Genomic DNA, 15,698 nt, shown 5'->3' on the forward strand with positions numbered 1-15,698 from the left:
GTCTCCAGCAGGATCCAAAATGCAACATATTTTTTAAATTATAACTCTGAAAAACTGATGAGTTGCAGTGTGTGGAACTATAGAAAGTTTGCTTGACACCTAATATCTAACGCGTAACTCTTTTCAAGGCACAAAAATCGATGTTGTTTAAAAGCACTTTGATGCAAAACACATCTTAGGTGCTTTAAAGAAAACACAAAAAGAAACCCAGGTACTCCAATGGACAAATAAAAACCTTTCCTCTAAAGTCAGAATAGATAAATCTGAATAGCTTAAGAAAGCATACACAAAATTGAAAAAAAAACTGAGGAGACTGCCATGCAGTTAAACTACTTGCAAACCACAGTTTCATCTACGTCAGTATGCAACATTTTAAAACCACACAAAAGGAAAGGAAATTTTTAGTACAACGAGCAGTCAATAGGGCTGCTAGTGCTGCTGCTGCTGCAGCCAGACGATCAGCTCACACTTGTCTGAAGACCTGGAGAGAGGCCCCTGGAGGCTCACAGAGTATACCCCCAGGTAGGTCTTTTTAAATACTTAATATATTCAAACGTCTTTCCACAGAAGAGAAATCTGTCATTTTCAGTGTTTAGCCCATGTAAGCTGGAAATGCCAACATGTAATAAGGTTGCTGTATAAAAAGAAGTCACCACTTATTAAACTCTAAGTAGACTCTGACTGTGAACTACTACCCTATAATTTTATTTTATCTGAAGACCTCATCCATTCTCAAAAAGACAGCTTAATTCATCTAAAGCTGAATACTCATTTAGAGGTGAGTGCCTCTCCTTAGTAACTCAATTTCATAACAGTAAGTAAAGGCCATGATGGAGGTCTTTACAACAGGGCACAACAGTTCTTAAAATGACCTCCTTCTACACACATTACGATAGGTGATTTCAAGAAAATTCCACTGTGACTTGCATAAAAAAAAAAAATCTCATGAGTTTATTTATTTTCTAAGCAACGAGTACTTGATCCAAACAAAGGAGACATTTGAAATCTTTTTTTGGTTTCGTTGGAGTACCTCTGGGTGCCTCAAATTCCCACAGGCTAATAAGTGCTTGACAAAATATTTATCAAGCATTTATTTAGTTTAACCTCTACTTGACACAAACAAAACTTTTAAATGAAGAAATTTGTTTTTTGTTGCAATCTAGACTGAGGTTCATAGAAACAGCATGATTCTTAAGCATTACTGAATAAACAGACACCCTGTAACTATTTTTAAATTAATTACTCATGGGTGGTATGTATGGTCACGTCTAGTTACAGAGAATATTAACTGAGCAAAACAAGTCATTTTCTAATCCTTCTTTTTACCATACACTCTTCTATAAAATAAACCTTATTGTATAGCTGTATGAGCAATGGAGACACTTTAAAAAGCACATTATGTTACTACTATTATGTAACATTTGAAATACAAGCGCATAAGCCCATAAGGAACAAGCAAAGGTGGTAGAAAAGGATCAATTTGCACCAAAATTATTAGCTTTTGACCCAGAGAAGAAAAGGACATTCAGGATGCCAGGGTACAAATGATGGTGACTCGAAAATCAGAGCCATGAGGAGGAAGTCAGTGAAGCCTGAAGTAGACTTCAGATGGGAAGGGCTTCCTCCGGGCATTTGGGACAGGCAGGACTCAGGCACAGGAAAGACAAAGGCAGAGTCTAGAAAATGACCAACAGGTCAGAGCCTTGCCTGCTCTAACAAGCTGAGAAACCTCGAGCAACACCCAAGGGCCAGACCTCAGTCTCCTCGACTGATCTTGGATTGGATTAGATGCTATTAATACAGGTTCCCTCCATCCTTAAAGTCTTTTGATCTCCGAATTTTATCACAACCAAAAGTACAAAGGCAACAGTTCACAGAGCACTGGAGATGACGCCAGCCTAGAGTGCAGGTTAGAGTGGGGCTGCTGTAGAGGGACGGGGTCATGGGAACTTTGAAAGTAAAGGAGGTCTGGACTAAAAGTACAGAACCTAGGTTTGTTTTTACACATCAAAATACATGAAGCCTAAACTTCTTGCATTAGTATTTAGAAAAAAATTAAGAATGACTTTTATTTCCGCTCATTTCCATGAAAAATGCTGAGAATATAGTTCCTGCCAGATAGTAAATACTTAGTAAAGGTTGGCTATTTAAAAATAATAATAATGTTATCATCACCATCATCATTATTACTGTTATTATTACGATGATGATGATGATGATGAAGATGATGATAAGAGTTTTGGAATGGTTTTTGAACATGGCTTCTGAGATCAGATGGTCCAGGTTGGAATCCTGGCTCTATAACCAGCTCTATAACCTTCGGCATAAATTTATTATGCCTCAGTTTTCTCATCTGTAAAACAAAGATAACAACACGTACATGACAGGGATGCTGAAAGGTTAAATGAGTACATGAAAAGTGCTTAGCACAGTACCAGGCACAAAGTAAGTGCTTAATGAGTTTCATGAAATTTAGTACAGAGTGATATCATTCATGGACTCTAACACCCTATCCCAGGTAGGAAAGTGGGAAGGACATGCACCCATTAAATGACACTTTAATTTAGAAAGATTTATGTACATGGGCCTTATCATCGCTAGCACACTGTTTCATCCCAAGATGTACACAATGGATCATGAAATAATTAAGAGAATTAAGATTTAGTATGGCTTCAGAAGTTTGGGGTTTGGTTTTGTGTTTTTAAAAGGGAGGTTTGAGTGAATGGATTTATTTGGCCTTCTTAAGTCAGCCACTACATGCTACTTTTAAAAAGTTATATAACAAGTTTTCCCTGCTAAACCACAAAAGTAATCTTCTTGTTAAAACAAAAGAAAGGTGTTTAATATGCATGAAGAGGGAGCTTATGAAGAAGCAGCACCAGAAAGAGGGACCGGAGGCCTTAAGAGTGTAAGTCTGACAGAACCAGCTCAACAGGGGTAAATGAAGCCCATTAGTTTAACTTGTGTTTACATACCATCCTTGTTTTGTCATTATCAGTGTCTGTCACCATGGTTTTCAGGGTATGTCTTATGCTTGTGGGCTTGGCTGCTTCAAAACCCACAATGAAAGAAAAAGAAGAAAAAAAAAAACCATTCAAGTGTTAACATTAGACATTTTGATCCTGATATAACTGAGCTTCTCTTTTAGAATTTTGTAACCAATGGCATACATCCTTGTTCTGGAAGTCTTAAAAAGACATTCTTGGTCAAGTATCTCAAACACATGGACACAGAAACCTCGACAAGCACTATCCCAAAGAAATACAATGCAAACCACAGAGGTACTTTCAAATCATCGAGTAGCTGCATGTAAAACAGCGAAAGAAACAGGAGAAATTAATTTTTAAGATTTAACCTAATACATCAAAAATATTTCAAATGCGCTCAACATGAAAATATTGAGGCATTTTACTAATTGTACTATTTGTATAAACGAGTACAATTTTACTACGTGTACTATTTTTTGAGTAATCTTTTGTACTAAATCTTTGAAACCCAGTGTGTATTTTGCATTTACAGCACACATCAGTTTGGACTGGCCTTATTTCAAGTAGTCAATAAGTCACGTGTGGCTACGGCCTACCATACTGGACATCCCAGGTCTACACCATTATGAAACTGCAGCAAGGAAAAGGGAAGAAATAAGCATCAGTTCTAGACCAGATTCTAATCTTTCAACTCTTTCTGCTGAAAAGCAAAGAAAAATGGAATTTTATTGGGAAAATGTTCCAGTAGGTTAGATAACAAAGGACCTACTTTTTCAATAACATCTTTTAAATTTCAGTCCAATTTTTTGTTCCCCCTTCCGTTCCCCTCTCAGACTAGGTTACCCCGGCGTGAGGAGGTCTGTCCCACCCATGAGAACAGAAAGCCTCAGGAAGCCTCACTGAAAGCTCTTCAGGCTGGGCCACAACCATACCATCGTACCCTAGTTTCCTCTCTTTTTCTCAGAAACTCAGTTCACTTATTTCCTCTGCAAACTAAATCCCAACCCAACTGGTAACAAAAGAGCTATCAGAATGCAAAAGTATGTTGTCAAAAATAGCCCTTCTATAAGTAAACCTACCTGGGATTTCCCAAAATCACAAAATCAGAACATGGAAAACCCAGGCTTCCTCATAATCAAAGATGCTCCCACCAGTCCACATGATCTAATAATAAGTTCATCAGTAAAATTCTGAGAACTAGAAAGATTGTGACCGTGGTACTGTAAGTGCAAATTATTTTAAAGAAATTAATTTCTCACTGTCATTACTAACCTCCCTCCCCTTCTTTTCTAACAGGTTATTTGGAATTTTTTTTTTTTTTGGAGAAGAGTCATCCTTACTTTCACAATGACAAACAATTCTACCTTCTGTCCAGTTTACAGAAATCTGGAGCCATTCACATATTTTTTTTATTTAGTTTTCCTTATTGGAATTATTGGAAGTTGTTTTGCAACCTGGGCTTTCATACAGAAAAATACGAATCACAGGTGTGTGAGCATATACTTAATTAATTTGCTGACGGCGGATTTCCTGCTCAGTCTGGCCTTACCGGTGAAAATTGTGGTGGACCTGGGCGTGGCCCCCTGGAAGCTGAGGATATTCCACTGCCAAATCACAGCCTGCCTCATCTACATTAACATGTACTTGTCCATTATCTTCTTAGCGTTTGTTAGCATGGATCGCTGTCTGCAGCTGACCTACAGCAGCAAGATTTATCGAATCCAGGAACCTGGATTTGCCAAAATGATATCGGCCGTCGTGTGGGTCATGGTCCTTCTCATAATGGTGCCAAACATGGTGATTCCAATCAAAGACATCAAGGAAAAGCCAAATGTGGGGTGCATGGAATTCAAAAGGGAGTTCGGAAGAAACTGGCATTTGCTGACAAACTTCATATGTTTGGCTATATTTTTAAATTTCTCAGTCATCATTTTAATATCTAACTGCCTAGTAATTCGACAACTCTACAGAAACAAAGATAATGAAAATTATCCAAATGTGAAAAGAACTCTCATCAACATACTTTTAGTGACCACAGCCTACATCATATGTTTTGTTCCTTATCACATTGTCCGAATCCCATACACCCTCAGCCAGACGGAGGTCATATCTGACTGCCCGACGCGGATTTCACTCTTCAAAGCCAAGGAGGCCACGCTGCTCCTGGCTGTGTCAAACCTGTGCTTTGATCCCATCCTGTACTATCACCTTTCAAAAGCATTCCGCTTAAAGGTCAGTGAGACTTTCGCATCACCTAAGGAGAGCATGGCTCAGAAAGAAAAATCAAGGTGTGAAAATGCATAAAATACGGGATTTTTCATCCTGTCACTTCTTGCCTTACTGGACATGTACAGAACTACTGGGAAAGAGGAAAACAGAGTCTCAGAATGCAAAATTTTAGACAACTAGCAAATGTGGCCTGGTTTATGGTGAAACCTTGTATTTATACATAGGCCAATCAACATTTAATGGCTGTTGTTGCTCCTTAACCCAAAAATGTGTATGAAAGAACTAAAAAGTCTTGTTGAACCAATGTAAAACCCTTAAATATCCTTGAAATCCATATGACTTCTATGACATAGACACACAGGTATGCATGAGGTGTTCATTTAAATGCCTGGAACTGACTTCTTGATAAAAACATGCAAAATACAGGTGGCCCTTGAACACTGGTTTGAACTGCATGGGTCCACTTACACGAAAATATTTTTCAATAAATATGGGCAGTAGTATAAATGCATTTTCGCATTTTCTCTTCCTCATCATGATTTCTTTAATAACATTTTCTAGTTTACTTTATTGTAAGAACACAGTATATAATAATATATACAAAATACGTGTTAATCAACTGTTTATGTTATTGGTAAGATTTCTGGACATTAGTGGTCTATTAGGAGTTAAGTCTTGGGGGAGTCAAAAGCTAAACGTGGATTTTTTACTGTGGATTTTTTACTGTGGGCGGGGGAATCAGCATCCTCATTGTTCAATGGATAACTGTTACGTCTATGTAAATTGACAAGGCTCTTCAGCAACACAATTTTAAGCCCTTTGGATCACTTAAAAAAAAATCCAACTTATTTTTTCCATGAAACCACCTGTGCCCGATTTATTTTTAATCCATCACTTCAAAGATGGTGACCTTTTAGCTTACTACTCCAATCTTTAACATCTAATTGTTTTCTAACACAATAACTAAATATTTTTATTTCTAAAAAGGCTTGGAAATACATGGCCAGTGTTTAATGTATTATATACTTACATTCTACCTGAAGGTTATAAATAAAGATCTTCTGTTAGCAATGACAAATCCAGTGGTTTCTTATTTTTATTTTGTAGTAATATGAAATAGACCCTATAATATTTCAAGGGGAGTTTTTAAATTATACTAACTGCTAAAACTACTGTTTTGGAACTAACTAGAAACTCACATCAAAGGTATGGAAAAACAGCACCAGTCAAATGGTCTTAAAATAGACACACCGAGTCCACATAGCAAGACCTACCAATGTAAGGAACGCAGTGTGTGCTGGACTGACTGGCACCACTCAGATCCTGAACATGAGTTTGACCCCATATGGGGCCAACAGGTTAAGGTATGGGTGACTCCAACTCTCGGGGTCACAACCATTTGATTGAATTCTCTCTACAGCCAGTAATAAGGAAAAGATTCAATAGATGGTATTACACAATAGACGTATTTAGAGAAAAGAAAACCAGAAAGCTTACATAAACACACATGAGACTTTGTGGCTTTGTCTTTTAATTTCATTAGTAAAAGCCCAAATTATAATAAAACAATCGGTAATACATTGGCACCTGCTGCAATGATTAAGAAATGGTGTTCCTGGAACCTAACAAAACAAATGTGATTCCAGATTCATTTTTAGCTCTCCATTGAGAAGAATTACTTTCTAAAGCTGGAACCCAAGACAACTCCTGTCTACAATGTCACCAATATATGCTCTGAGTTTGAAGAGAATAATAAATGAAATAAAGTGCCTGTTACCCTCATAACATGGCAAGTACTGAACACATTCTAGCTGGCTGATGGTCATGACAGGAACCCCCATGGGCATCAATCTCTGACACACAGGATTAAATGACTTACTTACGCTGCAGACTGGTAGAAGCCTATACTCAGACCCTGGGTTTGCTGGTTGTCTAGGAATATGCCTTTACTGATGGGCAGATCAAGACGTTACATAAGAGCATACATGAAACTTGGTTATTTTTCTGAATCTTTTGGTCAAGTTCCCTTTGGTCCTCTATCCTTGGCCTTCACTCACTAGAGCCACATCTTAAAGACAGAGGTGGAAAAAACTTTTTTTATTTTATTCTTATATTCTCCTCCCATGCCTGATAGGTTAGTCAAATTTTCCCTTTTTAGTAAGGGGAACCAGACTCTCTAGAACATTCCTAATTTCAGTGTTGTATTAGTATATACTTTTATTTCCCCTATTGATGGCTTATTCTAAATTACACTCCCAGTATAGGGGGGTTTAGGGCAACTGGTGAGGGCAGGCTATTAATTATATCTGATCACCTCAATTTTCCAGCAGCTCTTTTATGGCTGCATTACAGCTGAAGGATGTCCTAATTCACCATGAGAATTAGTCATTGGAAATCATTCATGCTCTTTCCTCTAAGGAAGTGGACAGCCCTGGAATGCTAAATGCTGGGAATGATGTGTAGCTGAGGATGTCATGAAAGACAGAATGAAGCAGTTCATGCTCAGGGAGGGCCTTGCCCAGACACCCAGACACGTGGCAAGGGAGGCCTGCAGAGCTCTGCATACCCAAGAGAGGAGCACAGAACCTGCAACCAATTTCAACCATTTCTAACATTTTGCCATTATTTGCTTTACTTCCCATCTCCATTTTTTTTAATAAACTTTTTATTGTGGAATATATGATTTACAAGAAAGGAACAAAGGTAGAACACAGAGTTCCCATGTACCTTTCATCTCGTTTGTCCTAATGTTAATGCCTTACATAACCATGACACATTTGTCACAACTAGGAAGCGAATAGTGGTGCATTACTGTTCACTAAACCCCAGACTTCAATTACCCTCCCCCCTTTTTGACTCTACTTTAAAACAGTCCCAGATATAAGGATAATTTATCCATGAATTCTTCAGGATACATCTCTAAAGTATCAGGCTACTCTTTCTGCTACCCCAAATTAACTGTGAGATTATTCCATTACATTGAAAATGAGTGACACTTACAGGCAACTACTGAAAACTGTGGCTATATTCAGCCAGTGATGAACAGGAAAGAATTTTGGCAACTTTTGACATAGGCCTGGACACAGAAAAATTAACACCAAAAAAAGTGTTCTAATTACAATAAGAAAAAAATATATGGGTGTGTAGTGATTTTGAAAGTCATTCAGAGAATGTTCCAAAATAACCAAAAAAATAAACAAATTTAAGAAAATATTTAATTTGCAAATCAAAACCCTTCAAAGATATCCAGGAAATAACAAACTCATAATATATACCTCACAATTACTCTTTTGTTATAACAACAACAATAATAAGTTTTCAATGAAAATTATTCATTGAAATTACACTTAAAATAAAATTGGGGAAAAAAGATAGTGACTCTAAGAATAAAAAATTTTACAGATCTTGGTCCAATCTTCATTACTAATACCATAAAATTAAACTTGTTTCCCTTTAGAACACAGCACATCATTCATTATGACTCAAACACTAAATTCTCTGGCAAGTATTTCCCATGAGCTATTCAGTTCTTAAATTCAACAGGTCAAAATTCAAATCCATTTCATGTATGAGGTCTGAAAATTAAGGTCGCGAACTTGCCACCGTGTGCTTACACTGGCAGCACTGTACAAACAGCTCTGTAAGGTTTCATAACCTTGGTCTATCAGTGTCTCACAGCTGTGTTCATGTCAACGTGTGACAGTGTCTTGCTAAGTGGCATTCATTATTGTTGTCGCGTGCTCATGTGCCATCGCGAGAATGCCTGAGCTTGAATTAGAGCAATGAACAAATATTAAATTTCTTGTTAAACTTGGCAAGAGTGAAAGTGAAATCAGGGACATGTTAGTCCAAGTTTATGGGGATAATGCCGTGAAGACAACGGCAGCGTACAAATGGATTAAACGTTTTTCTGAGGGTATACAATGCGTCACTGAGAAGAGAGGTCAGGGCATCCAGTAACGAGCAGAACTGAGGAAAACATTGCAGAAATTTGTCAACTTGTGTGTCAAAATTGTCAGCTGTGAGAAACATAGCAGACCAAGTAAACACTGACAGAGAAACAGGAAACTCTTAACTGAAAATCTTGGCATGAGAAAGGTGTGTGCAAAAATGGTCTCAAAGGAGCTCACTGATGAACAAAGCAAAGAGAATTTTTAACCAGTAAACAAATAACTGTATTGGAACACCCTCCCTACTCACCTGATCATGCCCACAGTGACTTCGTTCTTTACCCAAAGATAAAGGAAATATGGAAATGAAGACATTTTAATGACATTCAGGACATCAAAAGTAATATGTCAGCGGCTCTGATGGCCATTCCAGAAAGAGTTCCAAAATTGCTTTGAAGGGTGGACTAGGCGTTGGCGTCAGTGCATAGCTTCCCAAGGGAAATACTTCAAAGATGACCATAGTGATATTCTGCAATGAGGTAGGTAGCACTTTTTCTAGGATGAGTTCGTGAGCCTAATTGTCAGACCTCGTACAGCCTCTTCTGTGACTCCATAACCAATTTCTCAATCAGATGCTCTCTCTCCCCTCCAATATTTATTCTTTGAGAGTAGAAGAGACCCGGGAATGTCAAACAGTTCACCTTCCAGTGGGCACTTGGGTTTTACTCAATTATTGCACTCATTTTAGTGCTTGTCATTTTATAGACATTTGTCTCCCTCCTATCTTATTCATCTTCCCTACGCCCCAAAATTCTTACTCATCAGCATAATACCAAAACTACCTACTACAATACAGAACATATAAAATCTACTCAGTAAATGAGTTTCAAATTGAAAGCAAATTTAGACATCATTTGCAGTGACTCAAATGCTCGATAAAAGGATACTAATATAGAAAATTCCGTTAAATTTAGCCTGCCAGTGGTATCACATGACATACATAAGGTATATGATCAGAATTATAACAAAAGCAGCAGCAAATGCAAACACCCACCTGCTATCATACGTATTACTCAGGCAAGTAGTTGAATAATCACTGGTTAATAATCCTATAATAAAATAATCAACTTGTCAACTGATCAAAGCAGTGACTTACCAGAGGTATGGGAAAATGTGTTGCATACTGCAAGTGTCGCAGGAGGTCATAATTAGATGGAAAAATTAAATCGCTCGGTTTTTCTCTCTTCAGCAACTTCTCACCATTAACCGACATTCTTCTGCCCAAGGAAGGGTTGGCATTCTCACAGGACTCACCAGGCATGGGAGAAAAAATCTAAGCCATGTAAAACAAACATTGGAGATTGTAAATGAAAGAGAGCAAGAGCCAAAACTTTTGGCTTTTATACCAGTGCTATATACCAGAGCTTAAAACACACAAGACACTCATACAATATATTTTCCTTATTCAACCACTGAGCAAAATGTATAAAGATATTTTGTAAATTTCCACAAACTTCATATTCAGATCATTAGGAATCTGTCACTATCACCCTCCATTTTGAAGATGAGAAAATGACAACGACACACAGGAACTTTCCCAGAGGACCTGAGATAAAGTCAGACTTATAGGAAAGTGTTTTCCTCATAGGGCTACAATCCCTACAAATACATATATACAGAAATAACTAACTAATAAAGCTAATGGATGATAAACATAAAGGTTTTAGTCTGTACCCCAAATAATATTTTTTATAAAGAGTTGCACATTAAGATCTATGAGGAAGAATACATTGTAATTATACTGAGGTAAAGTAGAAGAATGCAGAGCCAGTCGAGAGCCAGGAAAGCTGTACTTTAGAAGCCGAACACACACACAGCAAATCAGCTTGAACTGTCATGATGAAACTACATTCCTGTATTCCTGAGAGATGATGGTCTCAAAATGAACAAGAGCGTCACAAGCAGTCAACTAGGATAGGAGTATTAGAACTTACCAAGAAGGCAATGCAGCCAAAACTGAGGATGAACTGAAATGAGCCAACTGCAGAGACCATTAACTGTGTCCTCGGGCAGAACATGGTGGGATGACATTTACATCACAAGTACACAAGTCAATCCAGTACAGGGGGCAAGAAACGGAAGGACGGGGGCAAACTGAGGGAGGGGTGGGGAGGAGGGGTTAGTAGTCAATAAGAATTCAAAGGTTGAACCTACTGGAAATTCCGAACCAAAGTCAGTTTTAAAGTCACTCTTGTCTACTTCATCAAAAATATTAGTAGTTCCTGAGTCAATGCCCATATGTGCCATAATAGCCTGTTCCTGATAATTGCCAGAGAAAGAAAATCACATTGTAAATTTTGTAATTCATTAGGAAACTAAAGGTAAAACATGACAGTGACATTTTTAACCATCCTATGTCTTTTATTTCCTCCTGGTGACTTTTTTATCCCAAAAAAAATAAAGAAGGAAGTTTTAAGACATTTATTGCTTTGCAAAGTAACATTCTTTGTCTTCATGATGAGAAACACTTAATTTCCATGATATTTTAAGGGAAGAGCACACAAACTTCCTGATAAAAACAGTGCAGCCATAATTTCCTTCTTTGGGCTATTCCCAGTTACAGGCTTACCCATTTTGCTTAGTAAGAAAAATCTAAGAGTATATATCTAAGATATAAGAAACTTTGACATCCAAGAATAAAAAAAGGTAGAAACACAGAAAAAGCCTAAACAGATAAAGTAACGTTAGTTTTTTTCAACCCTATATAACTTCTACTCTGGACAAATTTACAAACAAAAGTATTTACATTAAAGAAACAACTTTTTTAGGTTCCTGTACAAGAGTATAAGCTATGAATCCACATGTGCAATTCTAATGTCAGGCTTTTAAATTACAAGCATAGCTACTGCTTTAAAAATATTATATCATACGCTTAAGCTCTCAAAAAAACCAATATAAGGCTTTATTTCTGAGGAATTGTCACAATCTCTCACCATTTTCTACTATTTCTCATCACCAATTTCATGTTTTTGCCTTGAAACTTTTCATAAGTATCTGGAACAGTGTCCAAAATATCAGAAATTGGCAGAAAATTATAAAGTCATACCCACAGCATAAAATAATTTGTTGAAAAGAACAAGTCTACAACATTTGAGAAATACAGATGAACTTTCTAATGAAATGAAATGAAAATACAATATGTTAAGACTAAAACAGAATTTCCCATTGTGTATAAGAGTGATACAAGTAACAAATAACACATCAGGGAAAAAAATGCTGTTTAGAATGAAAACTCAGCTAGGAAGTTAGGGCCAAAACAAGTCCAATTCTGAGGCACAACATTAAAGGAAACCTGGGGATTAGAAATATATAAAACTGGAAGCATATAATTCCAATCCAAAGAAAAATTTTATGGCCAGTCAAATCTTTTCATTAATACTTTTAGAGTATTTCAAAGAAAATTCTGGAAGATGTCAATCATAGTCCAAATGCTCTTCATGAGTAAGGAATAGGATAAAAGAGCTTTGTAACAAGAAAAGAAAACTAAAAAGTGATCACCCTGCCACTATCAAATAAGCCTTCTGAAAGTGGTCCCCCATCAGTGTTTCAGTGTGTGTGTGGGGAAGCACCAATCCCAGGGCCATACCTCCATTTTCACGTCATGGTCCTTTGGATAGTGTTCATCGGCATTCTCTCCCACTGGAGACCGGGGCCGAGTGGAGGCGGTGACTGACAAGTCTCCTCGAGATATGAGTGTGCACATGTATGCGTCGTGAGAGAAAACGTCGTGTCGGATGAACTCACAGAACAGCAGCACCAGATTCACAAATTCCACCTTTTCACATTCACTGTTGGGATCCGCTGTAAAGAATGATTCGAGACTTCCGGTAAGATGGCGGAATAGACAGAGGCTGTGCCAACTGCCTCCCAGGATCACACCAAAATTACAAATAATTTATAAGATATTCAACCTCCGAAGTTCCCTGGACACTAGATGAACAGAACCTCTAAACGAAGGACTTAAAAAGGAGGCCACGTCGAGTCTGGTAGGAAGGGCGGAGATGAGAGAGAGCGAACCCCGTGAGGGACACCTCAGCGGTGGGGAGGCTTCTCCAGTTGGGGGCAACACCCTCCGGCCCCACACCGCGCTCACCAGCCCAGAGTTACTTTGCTGGGAAGAGGAGTTCTACGATAGCTGGAAGTAGAAAATAGTGAGGACTCTCTTTGCTCAACTCGGTGAGGCTGAAGCGGCTAGAGAACCAGTGGAGCCAGCAAACTGACTGGCTCGCTGGTGAGCACTCACCCGGTTCCTGGTGGAGGGAGTAGCTTTGTGAGCGGGGCCCAGGAGCCTCCGGGAAGGACTGAACTGAGTGCCTTTGGCGCAGGAGCTGGAGGTTTGGGGACCATTGTTCCTGTGGTGTGGAGCTTGCACACGATACTGCACAGGACGGCGCTATTTTTTCAGGGCTGGGCCCTCCCAACAGAGGCTCAAGTCTGGGACCGCATTACTCTGCTGGAATTGACATAGAAATGCGTGCGTGCATGCGTGTGCACGCATGCGGCCTTGGATCCCCACTCTCTGCACTGCTTGTACTGCATAGCCAGGGAAACACCTGGCAGGTGTACTCTGACTCCAACAGACTGCTTACTGAGACCCGGGAGTGCGCAAATTGCCTTAGATCCCCGATTTCCGCACTGCACGTGCAGAGTTACCTGGGTGGCGATTGGCTGTCGGGCTGCTCGGCCTGATCTTCCAGTGGCTGATTGGGACAGACTGAGACTGGGAGTTTAACTGGGAGTGTAGGGCCGCGAGCTGTGCACCTGCATGACTCGGCCGGGGCTTTCCTGCCGAGTTTGTGCAGGCTGGCTGCCGATGCAGGAGTGCATGCTGCTCTGACTTGGTGGGGGCCACTGACTATATCCTGTGGTGCCTTGGGGGCCTGCCCCGCCCACCTAGAGCTGTGTTGCCAGGGGCACCCTGAGCCCCTGGTGCCTGGCCCCTACCTCTGCAGGCCACAGGGGGTTTTTTGCAGCAGCAGACAGCCCTCAACAACCTGTTAGGATTTTTGGTGGTGAGCACGATTTCAGAGCACACAGCAGCTAATTGCAGGAAGCTCACATCAAGTCTTAGAGGGAGGTTGGTGCATGACGCACTGAGCCCTTCCCCCCAACAGCTGGTCTGAGCCGCCCAGAATCTCTCTATTGCTGAGCAAGTGGTCTGCAGACTAAAGCGGGTGGAGAGCCACCAACCCCCCCGGCCTTTTTATTTTCCTCTTTTTCTCTTTTTTCTTCTTCTTTCTTTCTTTCTTTTTTTTCTTTCTAGATGATCTGTCTAATACATCGAAGCAATCACAGAGCAACAGCCAAAATGAAGAAACAAAGAAACATGTCCCAAGTAAAAGATCAGAAGAAACCTCAAGAAATGGAACTAAATGAAACAGAGGTATCCAACCTTTCAGAGAAAGAGTTTGGAACACTGATGATAAGAATGTTTAAGGAACTTAGGGCCGGCATAAAGAAGGATACAAAAATCATAAAAAGCAACCAGTTAGAACTAAAGAATACAATAACTGAAATGAAGAACACAGTCGAAGGAATCACCAGTAGATTAGATGAAGCAGAGGATAGGATCAGTGATTTAGAAGACAAAATAGCAGAAATCACCCAGTTGGAACAACAAAAAGAAAAAAGTGTAAAAAACAATGAACATAGTTTAAGAGACCTGTGGGACAACATCAAGCACAACAACGTTCGCATCATAGGAATACCAACCAGAAAGAGAAGAGAAGAAGCAAGGGATCAAGAATGTATTTGAAGAAATAATGACTGAAAACTTCCCTACCGTGGTGAAGGAAATTGACATACAAGCCCAGGAAGTGCAGAGAGTTCCAAACAGCTGAACCCAAACAGGTTCACACCAAGACACATCATAGTTAAAATGGCAAAGGTTAAAGACAAAAGCAGAATTCTAAAAGCAGCCAAGAGAGACAGCAGGTTACATACAAAGGAACTCCTATAAGACTAACAGATGACTTTTCTACAGAAACTCTGCAGGCCAGAAGGGAGTGGCAGGAAATATTCAAAGTGACGCAAAATAAAAGTTTACAACCAAGATTGCTCTACCCAGCAGGCTATCACTGAAAATTGAAGGAGAGATAAAGAGCTTCTCAGAAAAGAATAAGTTTAAGGAATTCATTACCACCAAGCCAGCATTGTAGGAAATGTTAAAAGGGCTTTTTTAAACAGAAGAAAGGGGAAAACAAGCTAATCCAGGAAGATCAGAAATACAAATAACAAAATGGCAATAAATATGCACCTATCAATAATCACTTTAAGTGTGAATGGATTAAATGCTCCAATCAAAAGACGTAGAGTGGCTGAGTGGATAAGAAATCAGGACCCATGCATATGCTGTTTACAAGAGACTCACCTCAGATTAAAAGACACATACAGACTGAAAGTAAAGGGATAGAATAAGATATTTCACGCAAATGGAAATGAGAAAAAAGCTGGAGTAGCAATACTTATTTCAGACAAAATAGACTTTAAAATGAAGACTACAATAAAAGACAAAGAAGGACACTACATAATA

The 15,698-nt window shown here is 39.1% G+C and overlaps 2 protein-coding genes across 2 annotated transcripts in view; one reads left to right on the forward strand and one right to left on the reverse strand.

The window, feature by feature from the left end:
- The window catches only part of MED12L (mediator complex subunit 12L), a 350,111-nt gene that overhangs the window by 227,808 nt on the left and 106,605 nt on the right, over positions 1-15,698 (reverse strand). The window contains exons 14-16 of the mRNA XM_019661307.1: positions 12,753-12,967; positions 11,321-11,425; positions 10,263-10,439 (exon numbers count right to left, since the gene is read on the reverse strand). Of these exons, the coding sequence (XP_019516852.1) occupies positions 10,263-10,439; positions 11,321-11,425; positions 12,753-12,967 (497 nt within the window). The remainder of the gene's footprint in view (positions 1-10,262; positions 10,440-11,320; positions 11,426-12,752; positions 12,968-15,698) is intronic.
- Positions 425-6,272, forward strand: GPR171 (G protein-coupled receptor 171). Its single transcript, XM_019661328.1, has 2 exons — positions 425-522; positions 4,284-6,272. Exon 2 carries the CDS (start codon positions 4,335-4,337, stop codon positions 5,289-5,291), a length of 957 nt encoding a protein of 318 aa, XP_019516873.1. The 5' UTR covers positions 425-522; positions 4,284-4,334; the 3' UTR covers positions 5,292-6,272.

The sequence above is a fragment of the Hipposideros armiger genome, unplaced genomic scaffold, assembly GCF_001890085.2.
Source record: "Hipposideros armiger isolate ML-2016 unplaced genomic scaffold, ASM189008v1 scaffold_344, whole genome shotgun sequence".
Classification (NCBI taxonomy): domain Eukaryota; kingdom Metazoa; phylum Chordata; class Mammalia; order Chiroptera; family Hipposideridae; genus Hipposideros; species Hipposideros armiger.